The sequence below is a fragment of the Pundamilia nyererei genome, unplaced genomic scaffold (assembly GCF_000239375.1).
Source record: "Pundamilia nyererei isolate P.nyererei 1_Seehausen unplaced genomic scaffold, PunNye1.0 scaffold00076, whole genome shotgun sequence".
Classification (NCBI taxonomy): Eukaryota; Metazoa; Chordata; class Actinopteri; order Cichliformes; family Cichlidae; genus Pundamilia; species Pundamilia nyererei.
Genome location: NW_005187477.1, coordinates 613,475 through 633,788, shown reverse-complemented (window position 1 = coordinate 633,788; position 20,314 = coordinate 613,475). Strand labels below are relative to the sequence as shown.

Here is a 20,314-nt window from a genome sequence, read left to right as displayed (position 1 = left end):
CACGTCCTCTCACACACACTCATCTCCACTCTCACACTGTACAGTTTTATCTTCTTCTGTAAAATCACAGTTAATCTTTGCAAACCTTCAGATGCCCAAAAGTGCAATGTGGCATTTGCTCATCCTGCCATGAAAAGCTAATTTCCCCACTGAGACAAAGTGTGTGCTCTTTAAGATGTTTTCTCTTACAGGTGGTGTAAATGTTATAGCTACTGCTTTACTTTGGTAAAGGAACATTAAGCTCCCGAATGCTCCTGTGTTTGCAGCTTCATGCTCTAATTGCAACTTCCCTTTCATGAACTGGACGGCACGGTGTTGGCGCTCCTCTCTGCAGCCCTCATTAAAATTACCTTTTGTTGTATTGAGTGTGATTACTGGCGAACTTTGACTTTAAGCTATAAAAGCAGAATTCGGTAAAAACTCTTCAGACATGAATTTGCTACAGCATGACACAAATAAATGTATGTGACTGAGTGAGCCACTAAGCTCCTCGTACAGGTCATCTCACACAGAGCTTCCAACACGCACAGTAAAACCTCTACAAATTGTCCTAAACAAGATATATTTGGTCTCCAGTCAGGCAAAAAACGGTAGATGATAGATTTTCTCTGTTCTCCACTGGCTCCCTGTTGCTGCTTGCATAAAATCTCTCCACAACCAAAAGGCTAAGAGAAGTGTTTGGAAGAAAACAGCATCAGGACAAGAATAACACAATCTCCAATTGTTTTCCCCTTAATTATCTTGAAATATTGTGATATATTTTTGAGGCTATTTCACCCGACCCTACTCGCGATTGAGCCTCAGTGGTTTTATTGACTTAATACAAATAATGATAATAAAAAAAACCCTCATGTGTTATTGCACACTTGAGCCCCTCCTCTCATCTGATTGATACATTAGACAAATTGTTATGAGTGTCATGAGTTGTAGAGTAAAGACAGATATATATCAAGGGAATAGTTTCATAGTGATAGATTTTTAAAGAAAACCAAAAGCCTGACGTCAGGTATTTGTTTAAATAAAGGTAGAGTCACAGAAACAACGGTTAGAAACCATGACTGAAGGTATTGTTATCATGTGCAGTGAATTGTGTTGTCATTGCCTTTGAAGCAATAAAAGTGCAATAATATGGAGTCAGTCAACAATCTGCAACTGAACTGAGAAAGGTTGGCACCTGATGTGTCATCAGTCAAGTGTGACAGATCAAATTTCTTGTTGTTCTTGTAAAAATGTTTTGTTGTCTATACACAGAAATTCACACAAAACTACTTGTGAAAAGATGTTAAACACATTTAAACACATATTTCTCCACAAATCGTGATGTGGTTGCTGCAGGGAGGTGATTTCACTGTGAAGCGACACAGGCATTAGTCTTCCTTTTATGAAGGAACATAGCTAAAAGGAAACGACTTAACTCGAGTGTGTAGCAACGAGACTCATTGCAGATGAGTTGTGCTCGTTGGCATCGACTCACACGATGCTGTACATGTTTTTATGTTAGACAGCAGTTATTTGCAAAGCTTCAGTAATCTGACTGAGAATGACTGCAGTCAGAATCAGACCGTGATTAGAGACAGGTTACCTCGCACCCAGTGATGCGTGCAGCTGCCAAAAGGCTGGCAGTTGAGGGTGTTGAAAGCTCAGGCCGGAGCTGTAAAACAAAATGAGACGGCTAGAATTAATATCCAAATAATAAACGTGAGGCTATAAACAGGTGCTGAAGTTATTAGTGAATTTAAAAGTAATGTGTCACTATTTCTGAGGAAGAGAGGAAGGTAATGCCTGTGTTTTTTTTCTCCTAGTTATCCTCAGTCACCTCATGTTATTCCAAGCAGTGCTGTCAGGGATCCCCTCTGGCATGCCAGAAACTTGGCCCAGTTAATATGGAGCTCCAACCATTACTGTGTTTTAAAAAAGAAACTGAAAAATATTCATTTTTGCTGGCTTTTATTGATCCTGAAGGGGAAATATGCCACAAGTAATGGACCCGAGTAGTGCACCTGCTCCACAACAGGACAGCTGTGCAGAGATGTACCTCAGGTTAAAAACTAACTGTTTGAATGATACCTGGAACTCAATGCAAAAGACAGCCAGGTAACCTGCTGATCTTATTTGATGACACAGACTGCAGGTGGTACAGCAGACATGAAACTACATCTTCAGCATCAGTCTGAGCTGGACTGAGCACAAAGAGTTTGATAAGAAAAAGTATTTTGTGTGCTGGAGGTGGCAGAAGTACAAAACGTTACTGGAGTAGACTTTTTCATGAACGCTTTGCTAACAAAGGCTAAAATTAATCCTCTCACATGGTAGTTTTACATATCAGAGGTTGCTTTTATGATGGTTTTTAAACTGGATCTTTTTGGTGTAATCTTTAGTGTAAACACTAAAACAAAAAAGTAAAACTTTAATTTAATTCCTTAAACCTGTCAAACATGAATTATGACAACCTCAATCAGGAAGTATTTTTATTCATCTTTAGGCATGAAAAGATAAATAAAAATGCTTAAGAAAAAAAAATCGAAAAGCTTTTCGAAGTTGTCATAATTCATTCATGAAACACGTCATACATCTGTAGTAACATTAAACAACCAGTGGGTGGCAGGTATGGAGTGACACATCAGTGTCCAGTGTACTGGTTTATGTGCAAGTATACCAACAGCACTGACACAAATACAAGAAAACAGCCTTTGAATATCCACTGTAGTGACTACTATGTGTGAACGGGTTAAAAGCTACCCCCTTTAAGGGTTGAGGGTTCTAACTATAATTAGCATTTTAAGCTTGTTTTATATTTATATTTCATGCTTTTTAAAGAACCTGGCAGTTTTACAGTTTATACCGTTGTTGTCATTGTTATTATACATAAATAAGTTATAATAAATGCATAAATGAGTCTTTATATAGGTCATCATTCTATTAGTAGAAGAGTAAGTGTAAATAAAATGCTGAACATTTGAATTACATCATTGAAAAAATAAAGATGATAAAACCACACAACAATAGAACAAGAATCTATTCACGGGCTCTGTTAAGCGCTGAAATCGTTTTTCAGAGCAGCTGTTTAAACAGCAGAGCACAGTTTAAAATGCAGGCTAAAATAAATGAGCCTTTTCTAACATGCTCTTTGTCTCACCTAGTTTCCTGTCACTGTGTGTGGGCGGGGCTACCTGAGCTGATCTGCAGTTCAGCATATCAAAAAACAAACAAAAATCATTCAATACATCAGACACTGCTCTCCTGTTCCTCTGTTCATCATTTGACTTCACTATTATTGAATACACAGCACCTCCTGGCATGCCCTTCAGCAGTTTAACTTTTTAACTGTCAAGTTATTAGTGTTAGAAATATTTATATCCCACAGATTGTTGGGTGCTGCCAGTTTTTTAGGGTCTGTCTCTACCAGCTTTGCACATCTACAGACTGAAATCTGCAAAACAGCTCCAGCTCAGTCAGATTAGCGTTTGTGAACAGCAGTTTTCAGATCTTGACACAAATTCTCGATTGGATTTCGATCTGGACTTTGACTGGGCCGTTCTAACACATGGATATGTTTTGTTTTAAACCATTCCATTGTTGCCCTGGCTTTGTGTTTAGGGTCGTTGTCCTGCTGGAAGGTGAACCTCCGCCCCAGTCTCAAGTCTTTTGCAGACTCCAGGAGGTTTACTTCCAAGATTGCCTTGTATTTGGCTCCATCCATCTTCCCATCAACTCTGACCAGCTTCCCTGTCCCTGCTGAAGAGAAGCACCCCCAGAGCATGATGCTGCCACCACCATATTTGACAGTGGGGATGGTGTGTTCAGAGTGATGTGCAGTGTTAGTTTTCCGCCACACACAGCGTTTTGCATTTTGGCCAGAAAGTTCCATTTTGGTCTCATCTGAGCAGAGCACCTTCTTCCACATGTTTGCTGTGTCCCCCACATGGCTTGTGGCAAACTGCAAACGGGACTTTTTGTGGTTTTCTGTTAACAATGGCTTTCTTCTTGCCACTCTTCCATAAAGGCCAACTTTGTGCAGTGTACGACTAATAGTTGTCCTATGGACAGATTCCCCCACCTGAGCTGTAGATCTCTGCAATCAAATTAAGATTCATTTTGGAACGTTCATGTGTGGCAGAAGGGCAAAAGAGAATGGGAGAAAGATATAAAATGAGAGGTCCATTAAGGGTGTAGACGAGTGGGGCAAGAGTGAAGTAAGAGGGAGAGGGGAAAACAAAAAAGAAAAAGAATATGAAATGATGGAAAAGCAGCAAGAGGCCGGGGATGAGGATGGGGTGGAGGAACAGAGGTAGGCTATGGTTAGACAAGTGGGAGTGAAAGATGTAAAGATGAAAGAGACACTCAGAGGTAGGGAGAGATGCAGGGGAGGAGGGGGGCGAACATAAAACATAAGAGATCATGAATGAGACTGATGCTGTCAACCTCTGTAGGAAACAAATACAGAGCAACACTGACATCTGGTGGAAGGAAAAAGAACTGCTTGCCAGTTTCTGTCCTGCCCCCTCATCCTGTTTCCATTTGCCTGTCTGAGGCAGTCCAGCTGTTGTAGTTTTTGTAGTTTTTCATAAAATAAACTGCTTTTAAATCCTCATATCAAACCTGAGGACAGTGCAGAACTCACTGCTGACTGTAGGGAAAGGATCGTACTGACGCATGTGCTTGTATATCAGCTGTGTAGTCACTATGGTTTCATTATTATTGTGTATCCTCCTCTACTCCAGAGTATTTTTGTATATTCTATTCATTTTAAACCTTCTTCAGCATTAACATCGGCACGCCAACTGTGCACAGGGAGCTGGTGTTCATTCTATGGCTCACACTGTAGGCATAATGTGTAGGTAGCTAGGTAGGTAGGTGTAGGTACTCAGTACCATATAGTGTAGACGAAGCTCACACATTTAAAACATGGTCTTATTTCCCATCTGTTTTACATTTCAAGAACAAAGTTTATTTAAATTGTATTTGAGTAGCTGAAGTTGCTGAGTTCTCAGTCTCTCAGCTGCTTTCATAAGCTTCTTGTTGCTAAAACAACGTCCAGTTGATTACAAAGAAGTCGGCCTTCAGTGAGTCATTGTTACACTGCGATAATACTGTTGTCACAGCAAAGAGAGGAAATTAATTCATGTTGAAATGACACTAATGTGACATATTTAAGGTTGCCTGGCCTTCATGAGAAATCCCTTCACATCACAAAGGGATATTTGTCAGGCCAATATCTCCTGAGGATGTCCAGTGATTTTCAGATTTTAGATAGTGAGTTAAAGTTCTTCAAGAATCTTTTAGGTTTTAAAAGGTTTAATAATCTAGTAAGTCAAATGCCAGATGAGTTAGCATTTACCATATGAACATTTTATATAAAATCAGCGGCTCCCAGACACTTCTGCATCTTTGAAAGTTCGAAAAACAACAAGTGTGACAGATTGTGAGAAAAATAAAACCTGATAATCAACTCACTGCTATTCTGAATTTACAGACTTTTTCTTATTGTCCAGACCTCCATGTCTGTATTTGGATCTGAGAGTTCCAAATTAAGAAGTCTTGACCCAAAAACTGGCACCGGCATCACACAATGCAACTTGAATGGAAGCTGACTTTTAAAAATTTGAGGGGAGAAAAAAAGGATGTTAATGATATTTGTGCATTTTCATGTTCAGTGGTTGATCTCCTGTCTCAGTCAAACCACCAAGATTAGCTCATTTAAACCATGAAACAATCATCTTCTAACTTTGATCACGCAGATCAGGATCAGGCTTTCTTTTAATATCATCTTGAGAATTTCAGTATCTCTTTATATTTTCAGCAAAAAAGACCAACTTCAGATATCTTTATTGACATAAACAAACACCAAGCAAAACACAACAGGAACTGGTTAATAAGTCTGAGGCATTTATAGAAACTTAAATCATACAGTCAGGTTGCTTATATCAGATAATTAAAGACTGTGCGGCTGCTAATTAACATTCAACTATTGCTATTCACGAGAGCGGTCCTCTCTGTATTTCCAAATCGTGTCACCTACACTTGAATAGACCCCACCGTGTTTGTTCCTTTGGCTGAGTGCTCTGATTTCTGCATGTTTGGTCCTAGTTTATTATAATGTGCTATAGTTTTCTTTTTATTTAGTTTTACTTCCATTTCTCATTTTTTTTAAATAAATGAACATAATTGTAAAAGGAAAAAACGTCAACCTCTATCTCATTCAAAAGTACCAAGCTCAAAAATATATCATAGTCAAGTCAAAAATGTGTTTTTCTTCCAAAGTCATAAATGTCAAAAATATGCCGATATGTGTGCCTGTAACACTCAGTTAATGAGTCCTTAAACCAGACAGCTGGGTCTTTTTCAAATGACACATCTGTCTCATCAAGTAATAAATATTTGTGCTTATGTTTCCACCTCAGCAGCAGTTATTGGCCTCCTGCGTCTGTTTTTCCCCTCCCAGCCACAGGGGGGCGCTGTTGATCTTGGCGGTCCTGGCCTCTGCTGACTCGCCCTCCATGCCCCCTCCTTCACTGGCCAGACGTTTGTGGATCTCAGAGGCCATGGTAAGGAACGCCCTCTCCACATTATCAGAGCTCTTCGCACTAGTCTCCAAGAACGGGATCTTCAGGGACGAAGCCAGGTCCTGTGGATGGGGTCAAGTCTTATTAAAAGCAGCAAGTGTGTAAACACCACAGTTTAAAAGCATTTAATGCAACAACTGTAATTCTAAAATTCGATTCCAGAGTAAAGTATTACATGTAATTTGTACTCCTGGATTAAGAGTGAACTGAGTAGTCATTCTGAAAAAGAACTGTAATCAGACTTTTGAATTATTGATGAGTCAACATTTAAATATTGTAGTTAGTTCACAAGTTTACATCTGGTACTTTTCAAAGGAATTTAGACATGAAAGCTACAAAGTCGATGAACGCCTGGCCAGACTTGGCACTGAGAACACTGAGCCTGTTTTCATTCAAATACTGCCGGTTTGTCAAAGCTCCTGGTGCATGTACAAGATGCCCACTGGTCCAAAGAAGCCCCTGTCAATGACCTGACTACTAATTCAATCCAAATCACAACAGCATTAAAGTCTCCTCAAGGTGCTTTTTATTGTAAGGTAAGGACCGTAGGGATGAAGGACAAACTTCCTTTTAACAAGAAGCAACCTCTGGCACACCTGAGGGTGTGGGGATGAAGACGGGACAAAAGACAAAGCCAGAGATTAATAATAACTAATGATTAAATGCAGAGTGATGTGTAAACACAGTGAAGAAGAAACACCGAGTGCATCATGGGAAACCTCCGGCAGCATGACCTATTAAGTGTAACTAAGGGAGGATTCAGGGTCACCTGATCCAGCCCTAACTACTTGATGAAAAAGGAAAGTTTTAAACTTATTCCTGAAAGTAGAGAAGATTTCTGTTTCCCAAATCCAAACTGGGAGCTGGTTACCCAGAAGATGGGCCTGAACGCTGAAGGCTCTGCCTCCAATGCTACTTTTAAATATATGAGCTTGCAATCTCCTATCCTTTCAAATGGTTTGCTTCTTAGTCCAAGTCTAGATTTGGAACAGGTTACTAACACGCTGAAGTCTCCCTGAGAGACTCATAGTTAGTTGCTCCCCTCAAATTGACTCTTTGGAGTCCTTAGAGTCAGTAAGAGAGGGCCAGTCTGTATCAGTTTGTAATTGAACGGGGTTAAGGTGTCTGAACCTCATAGATCTGATAAATGGACTGGTTCATATAAAGAGCTTTCCTACTCTAACTGTGCACACTTTATACAACTTGCCTCATTCATACAAGCATTTTTTCCTATGCTTTTCCAAAGTTAACACTTTCTATCTAACAGTCACACACATTTATACTCTATTGGACGCATCGGAGAGACTCCATCAGAGGTAATACCTTGCCCGTAGATATTTGGCATGCAAAATGGAGCATGACAAATATCTTTGGGACCAATCTTCTGATTAGCAGATGACCTGCTCTACCACTACTGCGACACCAAGATTAAGAAAGGAGTCTCAAGAATTCCTCCCCAGATTGTATGACAGTTACTGCGGCACCGCAATCTAACTCCAAATGACTTAGGTGCTTGGCAGTCCCACTTTTAGATAGAAGTATACCCAGAAAATACCCAGTTTGAAACCAGCTGAGTTATCCCAGAAGAATTGTGCTCATTGGTGCAGACTCAGTCAGAGGGACTTCAGCGTGTTAGTAACCTGTTTGCATTTATAAATCAGGTGGTAATTTTTTGCTAACCTTCAACAATCTGCCTGAGAGTGATTGCAGGTTGAGTGATTAGTGGTTGAGTGCCAAACATCTGATCGCAGCAACTGTTTGGAATCATTCGCTGAATGTGAAAAATCTCCACACAGTCACAGGACAACCACCCATTCTTACTAGTCACAGTGAGGTTGTCATCTGGTTTTAGTGTTACTGAAACATTAGGCATGATTGTCGACCTTCCTAACTTGACTACTTGCTTCCTGCCTCCAGTGCTGCCACAGTACGTGTGTCTAAGCACAAAGCCAGACACTTTGTCCACGATGCTAAAACCTTCTGATAGAGATACCAGTATGTGATGATGTCAAAATACCAGTGTGCTCATGTCTAGAATTATTTTAAAGAAAAAACAAATGATTTCCCATTTTAAGCTTCCACTTAGTTTTATGATGCTTAATAAAACCACAGGTGTGAAGTTATTTCTAAGTATTTGAAGTTAAGCCTCTTCGCTGCACGTAGCCTGTTACCTGAGCAGTGGCAGCATCCACCACTTTCTTACTAACGAGGTCAGACTTGTTTCCCACCAGCAGCCTGGAGACGTTTTCACAGGCGTAACGATCTATTTCATCCAGCCACTGCTTCACATTGTTAAAGGATTCCTGAGGAGAGAGAGAGAAAGCGAAGCAGCAGGAGGTCTGGAGTTCATGTTCAAATGCTTTTCTTTTTAGATGATGATGAAGACATACACACTGACCTGCTCAGTGACATCATACACAATGATGATGCCGTGAGCGCCTCTGTAGTAGCTGGAGGTGATGGTTCGAAACCTCTCTTGACCTGCTGTGTCCCACTGAAGGAGTATATGCACACACGTAAAATAGCACTGAGGCTAACATTAAACAGTTTTTTTAAGACTTTCATGCTTTGAAAAACAACTTTATGTTGTTTCCTCACAAAACCGCTTCGCCGTTTCCTTACAATCTGTAGCTTGACAGTTTTCCCATCCATGTCAATGGTCCTGATCTTGAAGTCGACCCCTATGGTAGAGATGTAGCTTTCGGTGTAGGTGTCATCCTGCAGCAAGCAGTTAAGTGTTAAAAAGGGAAAGTGAGCGTGTCTTTGTGTGCATACGTGTGCACAGTCTTACCGAAAAGCGCAGCAGCAGGCATGACTTTCCAACTCCAGAGTCACCGATGAGAAGAAGCTTGAACAAGTAGTCACTGGGAAGAAAGGAAGACATGCATGAATGAACCACTACAGAGGTTCCATCTCAGATGTAAATGATGTCATGCCATAAAAAGCTGCATAATTTAAATGTTGAAAGCCAGCTAGCAAATAACACACATCAAATACAGCTCTGAATGCTGACATGAATTTCAGAAATGCAGAGGGTGGCACACTTGCAACCAGATTTTATTACATCTATAACAAAAGTCAAGGGTTGATCTGATATTTTGAATGTTTTATGCTCTAAATTTGGAAGATTTTTGTTTTTTGCTTTCATATGAACTAAATATCGAGTGCACAGTGTGAAGGTTGCAAAATCAGTCGTGCTGTTTGCTTGTAAGACTTGCAGTTTTTCACTCAGTGCAAGCGCCATGAAGTGCTTGAACCACAAGTCAAATGAAAGTGTGAACCTTGGACAGATGTTAGCTCATCAGGAATGGTTTATCACAGTCACTAGTTTTAGATACTGAAACAATGTTTCACCAGTAATGTCATTTTGTGTAATCACAGGTAACAACGTGGTCGTCACCAAGAAACTCCTTTTTTTAAATGTCTAACTTTTACCCATTAAAGATACAAATTAATGAATAAGAAGCAAGCTTTTCCATAGACCGTGAATAAAACCATCCACACTACACAGTTTTCCATTCAGTTTTATTTTCATGTAAGAATTTGGAGCTACAGCTTAAACCGTGCCCTCCTGGAACCAGGTTGTTGATATTATTACAACAAAACCATCTGCTGTTTCTCAAAGCTGGCAGTAAAGCAGCTGCCTGGTAATACTAGATGGATGCAAATTATTGTGTTGTATTTCTGAATGAGTAGCATTAAACCAAAGTGGTTAGCTGCTGCATTACACAGTTTATGGACACATAAGTCACAGACGCAAACTCGAACCTGGGATCAAATGTCTTTCTGTGTATGGTTTCTTCTGTAGCACTCTTGTCTGCGAGAAGTTACAATTTGTCTTTGTTCTGTTGAGCACCACTAAACAATACCCATCTGCCACAGAGGCCTAGTGAGCCATTACAGATTACCTACAACTGAATGCCTCCAATTATCTACTCTTTTTGCTTTTTTTCTACAAATTGATAGAAACATGCAGCAAATCTATGGACGGACATAAAACATTAATTCATCACAACTTACAATTTACTGATAAGCTCAAATTAGACACCTCAGCAATAAAACTGGCTTGTATGTCTTTTTAGACTGACATACGTCTGATACGTCTGATCTCTAGTTACAAAACAAAGGTTAAAAACAAGGGTCGGGCATGTTACACATGCTTAAGTTTTCTCCTAACTTTCCATGTCAGCAGCCAGTGTTAAAGACCAGGTGTCATTTTATTACAAGCTGATCATTTCATCTCGGTAATGCACTGCGCAGAGAAAGAAACAACACTTACTATTCAGGATTCATGATCAACGAGGTCGGCCCAGTTGACGCAACAAAAACAGAAACACCTGAAACTGAATCCTGAGTCTGAAAACAGACAGATAATCTCTGATGCTGCGTCTGTTTCTGTCCCGCTGGAGGGCAAATGGCAGAATAAGCCAGAACTGCCTGCCTCAAAAGCTGACTGATGAGCTGACTGGTTCAGATGCATTATTTATTAATAAAGCCCAGTTCAGGTTACACTGAGGACAGCACCTAAAACCAAGGTACACACACACACACACACACACACTTGTTTTCATATCTTAGTGAGGACATCTCATTGACATAATGCTTTCCCTAGCCGCTTTCTCTAACCATCAAAAGTGAATGCCTAATCCTAACCCTGAGCCTAAACCTAACCTTAACCTAACTGTAATCCTGACACTAAAACCACATTTTGAGTGTGAAAAATGCCTTCAAACTTGTGGGGACAGGCATTTTGTCCCCACAAGTGACTGTTGGTCCCCACAAGTATAGCAGCATTCCAATTTTCTGTCCTCACAAAGATGTCTAAACATGTATACACACACACAGACATAAATACATCTACACAGTCCTGTAGAAAATTTATTTTTACCCACTTTTAAGTCTCAACGTTCAGCTGGTTTCTTTGCTGTTTCCACTGTGCTGTGTTGCTGTGGTGAGCGGCATGAAACTGTGCCTCTGCTCTGCACTCATTTTGAATCAAAGTGACAGTGACTCCTGTACCAACTGCAGCTCTGAGCTTCTCAAACAAACAAGAAGTTCTACTGAAACCAAACAAAAGCAGCCAAAAGCAACATGGCAGCTGTCCGCAGAGCCACAGAGATGCTTTACAGGGTTCATTTCTGTTAAGGAGCCTTTGCTAATGTAGTCCATCCATCCATCTTCTTCCACTTATCCAATTCAGAGTTGTGGGGGTGCCTGTGCCTATCCCAGCTGTCAGAGGGCAAGAGGGAGGGTACACCCTGAACAGAATTACCAATTAACCTCATTCCATGCATGTCTTGGACTGTGGGAGGAAGCCAGAGTACCCGGAGAGAAACCACACCGACTTAGTGAGAACATGCAGACTCCACACAGAAAGGCCCCAGACCTTTTTCCTGTGAGGCAACAGTGCTAACCACAACATCTTTATACTGTCCATGACAACAGTTCAAACGAATTTGTTATCAGAGAACAGCCACGATGCTTCTTAGCTTAAATATTAAATTTATATGGGGTGACCATGACTCACATGATAAAGTGGGTTGTTCTCTAATTCGCCTCCAAACTCCTGACTGTCAGGAGTCATTTCAAGAGAGAGTCTAAACATGTCCTTTGTGACATGTATGTGATGGCAGAGGGTGGACTTTTTCCAAAAAGGAAAAAAGAGGCCTAAAATGTGTGAGGTGTAACCAGTTTTCTTTCCTCGTGTGGCACACAGGGGAATGGAGTCTGCTTCAGACACATCCTCAGTCCTGGAAACACATGATGTTATTACATGTGCCCGGCTGAACCTGGCTCCATCAGTCGTCTGTGCAGGGCAGCTCTCTCATATTTCTTCCAGTTGGGGGAATTTTTCCTGTCGTCCCTTTTCCTGTTCCTGCCCACTTTTCAACCAATCAACATCTAGCCTACGCACAGCATCATCCATGCTGCGCTGGTTTTTTGGAGGACTACACACCACCGTGGGTTCATTACTCTCTGCACAGACAAATACTGACAGACACAAACTCAGTACCATAAAGGTGAATGCCTAATGTGTCACCATTTGTGTGCCATGCTCATGAATATGAATGAGAGATGTAAGCACTTTGTAGAACCAGTAGAGTTAAAAAAAGAGTCGAAAGTTTAGAGGATTAAACTGTTTTCTATAATGTTTTATAAATTGAACTTTCACATAATGCTCGATAGATCCATAAATGTTATGTCTTTAACCCAAGTAAACCTCTTAGTCTTTCAGCTCCTGCTTTCCTTTTTCTCATGTTCTCATTTCATCGCCCCTCTCCTGTTGGTTTCTTCTCTACTTTTATTTCTGCTCATCGTCAGTCGTATCCTTTTCTTTCCCTATCTCTAATCTCACTTTCCTTTCATTGTGCCTATTCTTTTCTTACAGTCCTCTTTATAATAACAATAATATAACTTATTTTTGTCTACCTCCAAGAAACCCAAAGTCGATTTACACACGAGTAGCACTTCACTGTTTTTCATTTCCATCCTTGGATTTCTTGTTTCTCTTTCCTTTTCATTCCTCATATGTCCCCTCCTCTTTTCATTTCCTTCCGCTGTGCCTTATGTCTTCTCTTCACTCTGTCTTCTCTAATCTTTGTTTTTTGTTACAACCTTCAACAGAATGGATACATTTGGTTTCACCTTGTGCTTTTGTTCTTTGGTGAATGTCTTAATAGCAAACAGGGGCCTGCTGTTGCTTGCTATAGCAGGAGTATCTAAAGAGGTTAGAGTACTTTCGAAGATGTGTCTGTGTCTGCCTGTCTGTATGTGGACAGATATATCAACATGATAGCATCACAACGCTGCAAGACAGCAGTCATGAAACTTTACAGATTTGTAGCTGACATGAGTGGTGATAGAAGGTGAGTGCGATGAGTCAGAGCATTAGCGTCAGGGCTGGTGTGTGTTCCACCATAAGATGGTCTCTTATCCCTTTTGCTGTCCTCTCATCGTGTTGCCTCATCTCTTTTTTCCTCTGCTCCTCATTTATCTCCACTTAACATATATTAAGGTTGTTATCTTTTGCTTTCTTCATTTAATTTCATATCTTTGATTCTTTTAGTTTTCCTTCTATGTCGACTCTTAATCTTCATTCTTCTCTGTTTTTTTTCTGGTCACCTTACCTCCTCTCTCCTTGTGTGCTTGCTTCATCTCCTCGTCTCTCCTTTCCTCTCCTCTCTCGTCTTGTCCTGTTTTTTTGGTGAAAGTGATATAGTGTGTGACCCCCTGGTCACGGGAGCGAGCAGAGAGCCAGGGATATGCGATGGGTAAGCAGCTGTGATGGGGTCAAGGGTCAGCAGCCCTGACGACGGCCTGTTGCCGGGGCAGAGGCGGTGGCGCGGTGGTTGCTACGGCAGCACCAGGCTTTGTGGTGCTCCCGATGGAGCACCGAGGTGGGAAAACTGGGGGAAGGGTCCACGAGAAAAAGAAGAAATAAAGAGAGAAAGAAAATAACAAAGAAGGAGGGTTAGAAAGCAAGGGGAAGGGTGGGAACGTGAGACAAGTAAGAAGAAGAAAGGGAAATCTTTGAAAACAAAGTGATGGAGAGGAGAGGCGAAACTTTGGGTGGGGGTGCAAAACAAATTGTATTTACTCATGTTTTTAGTCTATGAAAGCTAGTCTGGGATCTCTATCCTGCATTCAAAACCAGCGCTAATGTAAAACGTTCATTTTACACAACAAAACTAAAATTCACCCTGAAATATTATGTCTGGCAGAGCTTAAGTTACAACTCCTACAGAAGAGGTGACAACAAGAATGTCGGCCAAGTCACACAAAACTCTGTTAAAATTCTGATTGCTGGAGTCAAAGCCAAAACGTCACCAAACCAAGAAATGAAGAGACCGCCACAAAGGTTTACTTATTAAAATCCCAGACTGTGCTTTGACCTGTGGCACATGTTAAAAGCCAACATGGCTGGATTCTTATTCTCAGGGTGTTAAATGCTGCTGTTTGGTAAAACAAGAAGGTTCATGATAATTTAATGGCCTTGCAATTCTTCCATCAATCAGGAAACTACTAAAGCGAGTCAAACTTACCTCAAGCTTGAGTCTAAATCTTTATGCTGAGTTTGCATTATAGTTTATGCAAGCAGTGACCGCAGTATCGAACACAACCAGGGCTTAATATCGACTCGCGGCAGTGACGCCAAGGACACCTTTTTCAAAGTTTCTGTGACAGCAGCAGCTTCTAACAGGAGTGCACTATTTAAACTCTGTGATGAGAACATGTTGGCAGTTAACCTGCCACTGTTACTTTGTGCCATTTCTGAAATCTGCGTAAGAATTACGAATGACTTTTTATAAGAGGGAAAACCCACCAGGAGTGTTTTTTACACTTTGCTTTGTATGTTCATTTTCTCAGCTGTTGAGTTACAAACATGAACAGAAAGAGTACCGATAGCTGTCTGGAACAACTGACGTGGTCAACATGCAGATTGACGTGCAAAAAACTCCCAAAATGAGTGCGTGTGGGTGTATGTGTCTTGAGCCAGAAGAGCCACACATGAAGAGTGTGTGAGGCTGTGTGTATGATGTGTGCAGGTCAGTGGATGGAGTTAAACCGATCATTGTTCCCATCAGCATGCGTCCCAGGAGACCCGAGGGAGCGGGGATAAATAGCTGCTTTTTACTATTCACCCTTATTTTACCACAATCCCTTACTCCTCCATGTGTGTGTGTGTGTGTGTGTGTGTTTTAGCCCTGAGGCCAATTAAGCAATATAATTAACCTCACTCAAAACTGAAGAGTGAACCAAAGCCTCATTATGGCAGCAGAGCGTGACGGTCTGCAGTGTTGTCCATATACAGTACATTTGCACTGATCTGATAAACTGCTAAAAGAAACAACTCGGAACTGATCAAATTTTAAATGTTCAGTTATTACATAAAGTCTTTAAAACACTCCTTTTGTGCTACATAATATTCACTACTTTAAATTTAATTTTGCTTCTTCACTTTGCAACTGAAACTGTAAATAAAACTGATTTCAAGGCTCTGCATCCGCAAAACACAAAAAGCAAAAACCATTTTAACCAATGTAAACTAAAGAAGTCAAGACACAGGAGGTGAAGATGTTACAGCAGGGGTGTGAAACTGAAATGAGCCGTGGGCCACTGCTGGCACTGTCATCTCATGTGAGGGTTACTTTAGTGTTCAAATAGTACAAAAAACCCAAACAAACAAGAAAACGCCCACAAACATTTCCAAAAATGTAGTGTTTTGTTTGTTTTATTTCAAATATTGTATAACAAAATAAAACTACAAACGTGAAAGTTTTTTTCTCCCACTCTTAACTAACTGAAGCCTTTCACTGAACTACCAAATAAACACACTGGTCCTGTCTTTCTGGCCACACACGTGGCAGCGCCTCTGCTGTGACTGTGTTCGTATTTAACAAAATAAAAATGCAGACATAAGTATAAAGAGCCCCATATTAGAGAGATCAAAGCAGATTAAGACTAATTATAATCAGTCTGTGAAGTTATGTTACATCATTTCATTATGTAATCAATAATATAGAAACAGGTATCCCAACATATTAAGCAAAGAACTTGCATTCATGTAATTAAGCATGAACTTTCAGAAACAATGGCCACATTAGAGTTTTCTAAAATTAAAATCAGCTCCAGTTTAACAGTTGAATCCGACAGAAGGAGCGCGTGAGTTTGCAGGGTTTCAGTTCATGATTTTAATATTCATGAAATTAAAGGTTGTTTGATTAGACATGTCTTTGTGGGGCTTTTCTTGCATTTCTTTCATTTCAATCTTTCCTCTTTATCTTCCTTGTGTTTCCTCTCTGTCTAGATATCTAGATACAGATGTCTTTCCTGTTCTTCTCGTCTTTTTCCATCTCTAGGTGTATGTAGTCACCTCCCTCCCACTCCACCGCTCCCACTTCTCTCCCTTTCTTTCTCCTCAGTGACAGCTGCTCCTCAGTTTTCCCGCCAACCCACCAGCTGTCCACACAGACTAGAGGTATGTGAGAAACGTGTGTGTGTGTGTGTGTGTGTGTGTTTTCCATAACAGGCAGTTCCTTTCTGTCAGCTCCTATCCCTGCCTTGCTTTCAAACACACACAGGAAGCAATATGACACTCAAAGATCCCTCTGTTAAGCTTCTGCTACTGTGAAAGAACAAACACACGCTGATCTACGGCCAACAATATAAAGCTGAAAAGATGAAGTGTGACTTAATTAAAGGGTTAGACTGTACCTACAGCAGCTACACGCACCTGCTCAGCTTGGGGACTAAAAGTGTGAGTGTTTGTTTGTGTTTAGATTGTTGTTTGTTTATTTGTGTCTGAGAATAAAAACATAAAACAGCAACGTGTTTTTACAACCACAGATGCTCATATTAATGTGGTCAAAGATTCAAATACTGAGGACAGCATATGTGTAAATGTACAAAATAGCAGGCGTCAGATTGCTGTAAACACTCAGCTTCATGTGCTGTTCTCTAACCTTTGATGATGTCATGGAGAGGATATCCTTAATATGGTCATCTCAGGCTGCACAGAAGTCCGTCCCCCTCATGTGTTGGGGAGCTGGCTTGTTTCAGACAGAGGATGAACTGACATGCTGCTCAAAAAGCGTGAGCTTACTGATAAAAGCACTGAGCTAAATAAGAGCAGAATAACTTCACCTGTACGAGTCTCAGCAGATGTCTGCTGTTTGGCATCAGAACATGGCCCTGCATGATCTCAGTGAGCAAACGAAAACAACACTTATCTCCTCTTTAGCATCAAGTGACTGCCAAACAGCAATAAAAGTCACACAAACGGGACATCAAAGGACAAAGGAGGTTTTGCGTATTTGCTTTGGGGTTGTATCCAAGGAAGATTTCCGTTTCCCTCTTCTTTGTGGGTTCAGTCACACTGGCCTGCTCTAACCCCGTATCTGCTCTCAATCAAAGAATAAAAATAAAAAATAAGATATGTCCATTATTATTTTCTTGCCTTTGTAATTTCTTTTGCGTGTGCAACCAACGCTGGCACTACTTCTCAAGGTAGAACTGGCTCTGCAGATAGGTTAATTGACATATAAAAGTCCCAGTCCAGCAGTTTTCATAGATGAAACGTGTGGTGCAGGCCTTGCTTAGAGCTCATCTGAAGAAGGGAGAGGTAGTCTGAGGAAACAGGGCCACAGAGATGAGTCTAATTAGCACGGATGCTCTGTGTGGGCTAATCAGTCTCTCTCCTTTATCTGCAGAAGTTTGCCTGACATCAGGTCTGATGGAACACATGCCGGAGGAGAGCAGATGTGTGGCCGTATCAGCAAAGGCTGGACTAAAGCGACGTCATGTGCGTTCCTACAGCCGAGCATGTAAAGGAGGGCGTTTCTGCTGACATAATCGCTCTTTCTATATTGTGCTCTGTCCAGAGAGGAAACATATATGTAACATGTCCCAAAAGCTATCATTACAGTAAACCTGAAGTTTCATAAGTCATTAAAAACAGCGCTGACATGTAATGCAGATTGTGACATTGTGTCGCATGTTCACATACAGGAACACGCACACAGATACAGTCAACAGTAAACCACATCCAGAGTTCCGGCTGTACACTCCAACTGACGGCAGCTGTGTTCGTTAACCCCTCATCGCTCAAACATTACCACACAGCAAACCACACACACACACACACACACACACACACAAGCAGAGTAAGCCTTGCAACGCCTGTTGTGTCTCGTAAACTGCTACGATTATCAACATGAAGCAAGGGATGAAGTCAAAGCAGCTCGCTTATCAAGGCTAAAGGGCTACACACACACACACACACACACACACACACACACACACACACACACACAGCTAAACTCCACTGGTTCATGTCAAAGACAAACACATTGAAACACATTCACACACAGCATAAAGACACAGTGTACAAGGTGGCATGAGTCTGTGTGTGTGCAAGCGTGTTTGTTTTCATGTCTGTCATCAAGGGTCGTATGTGTAGCAGACCACCCCTGGAAACACACACCTCTGTTGACCCCGCTTCTCTTCCTGTAGTAATTATGTCACGGCGTGTTTGGTCTGCAGTCCTGCTGACAGGAGACACGTGCAGATGCAAGCATGCTTGTGCACACTCAAGGTCACTGTTGCTTGAGAGCTGTGTTGTGAGAGTCTGTGCAAGACCAGAGAAAAGAGAGGTGTGTTTGTGTGCGAGCTTTTTTTACCCAGCACGTGATGTCCACAGTCTCGACTTTTCACGAGAGAAAGAAAGGAATGAAAAAAGGCTGAAAACAGATCAGCTTCCAACTCATCGGATTCCATGCACCACACATTTAAAACAGCATCGCTTTGGCAAATTTGTAGGCAGACAAAATGTGTTCTGCTTATTTAAACTAACATATACATACTGAATCCAGCCGCAAAAGAAACAAAAAAGTTTTATCTGAACTGTACTTAACTCACAGTGGCCATCCAAACGACTATCAGTAATTCATATGGGAAACTGGGAACAATGCTAATATGCTGATACAGCTTTTATTGACAGTTTTCCAACCAGTGAAAATGCTGTAACATTATTTTCATCAGCACCTGAGATCGTGAATGAGTCGCCCACTCTGCAGAGACATTTTTCCAGCAACTTGTTTTGGTGGATTAATGGGGTCGCTGGAGGCCCGGTGCGGAAAACAAACCAGGAACAATAGCAGTGAAAAACAGTACGGTTCAGTGGACTGATGCAGCAACTCTATTGGCTTGTACTAAAAGAAAAGAGGACATGAATTCCAATGGGAATTAATATTTGTTATGGTAATGACTCCGTTAGATATGGCTGGATGGCTGCATCCATAAATACACTCATTTCTCAGGCTGATGAAACTGTTGATGTTCTAAAGTTGGTAGAATATGTTTAGTGTCTTTCACAACAAGCACATCATTCTCAGCTTCACTTGAACTTCATTAAACATGTTACACCTAAACATGAACATCACCATGACTTTTGTTTTTGTTTTTTTTTAATTGATCATTTGAATATCTTTAATACACAAACCATGTACAGCAGGCTGGATGTGTTACTGCTCCTTGGGAAACATAAAATAGTGCAAACTTAAAAAAATAATAATAATAAAAGTAAAAGCTCATCAAAATGGAGTTTAACTACAATACATCAAATTCAATGCATTTGGTTTCTCTACAAAACCCCTCCAAGCTTCAAATGAAAACTTTCAATCTTTACATATAAAAGCAAACTCATGAAAAGTCATTTACGCTCAGCACCAGCAACCAATAAAATAAAGCTTGCGCCTGTATCACAGACTGCTGTGAGGGTCAGGGTCAGAGGTATGCCTTAGTTCTAAATCCAGAAGTTCATCCTATCCATTCATCTAACCCTAACGTAGAAACCTTAACCCTAAAGACTTTTTAAAACCAAACTTTTTGTCAAATGTGTTTTCGATGGGGGTCAGTTAGAATGGTTATTTTCTTTATTTCCTGATTGCCAAGCCACCAGTGTGGTGGAGGACCCCACACACCCCCCCACACACACTTTTCACCCTGTTGCCTTCTAGTAAGAGGTACCGAGAGCACCCGGACCCTCACTGCCAGACTGTGAAACCGTTTCTTCCCCCAGGCCGTCAGACTCCTGAGCACTCAGTGACTGGACTGACACACACACACACACTACTTCATACACCTAGCTACTTTTTGCACGACGCTCAGATTTTTGCACTTTTCTATTGCACTGTTGTGTCTGTATCGTTACGTTCTGCCTGGCGTTGCACTGTCTTTGTTTTGTTTTGGGG

General features: G+C 41.0%; 1 protein-coding gene across 1 annotated transcript; it reads right to left on the bottom strand.

The window, feature by feature from the left end:
• Positions 1-6,300: 6,300 nt before the first annotated feature.
• Positions 6,301-10,856, bottom strand: LOC102216247 (ras-related protein ORAB-1-like). Its single transcript, XM_005737441.1, has 6 exons — positions 10,843-10,856; positions 9,355-9,427; positions 9,186-9,281; positions 8,962-9,057; positions 8,735-8,866; positions 6,301-6,625 (listed from the first exon to the last, which is right to left on the bottom strand). The coding sequence occupies exons 1-6, from the start codon at positions 10,854-10,856 to the stop codon at positions 6,398-6,400; spliced, it is 639 nt and encodes a 212-aa protein (XP_005737498.1). The 3' UTR covers positions 6,301-6,397.
• Positions 10,857-20,314: the final 9,458 nt, after the last annotated feature.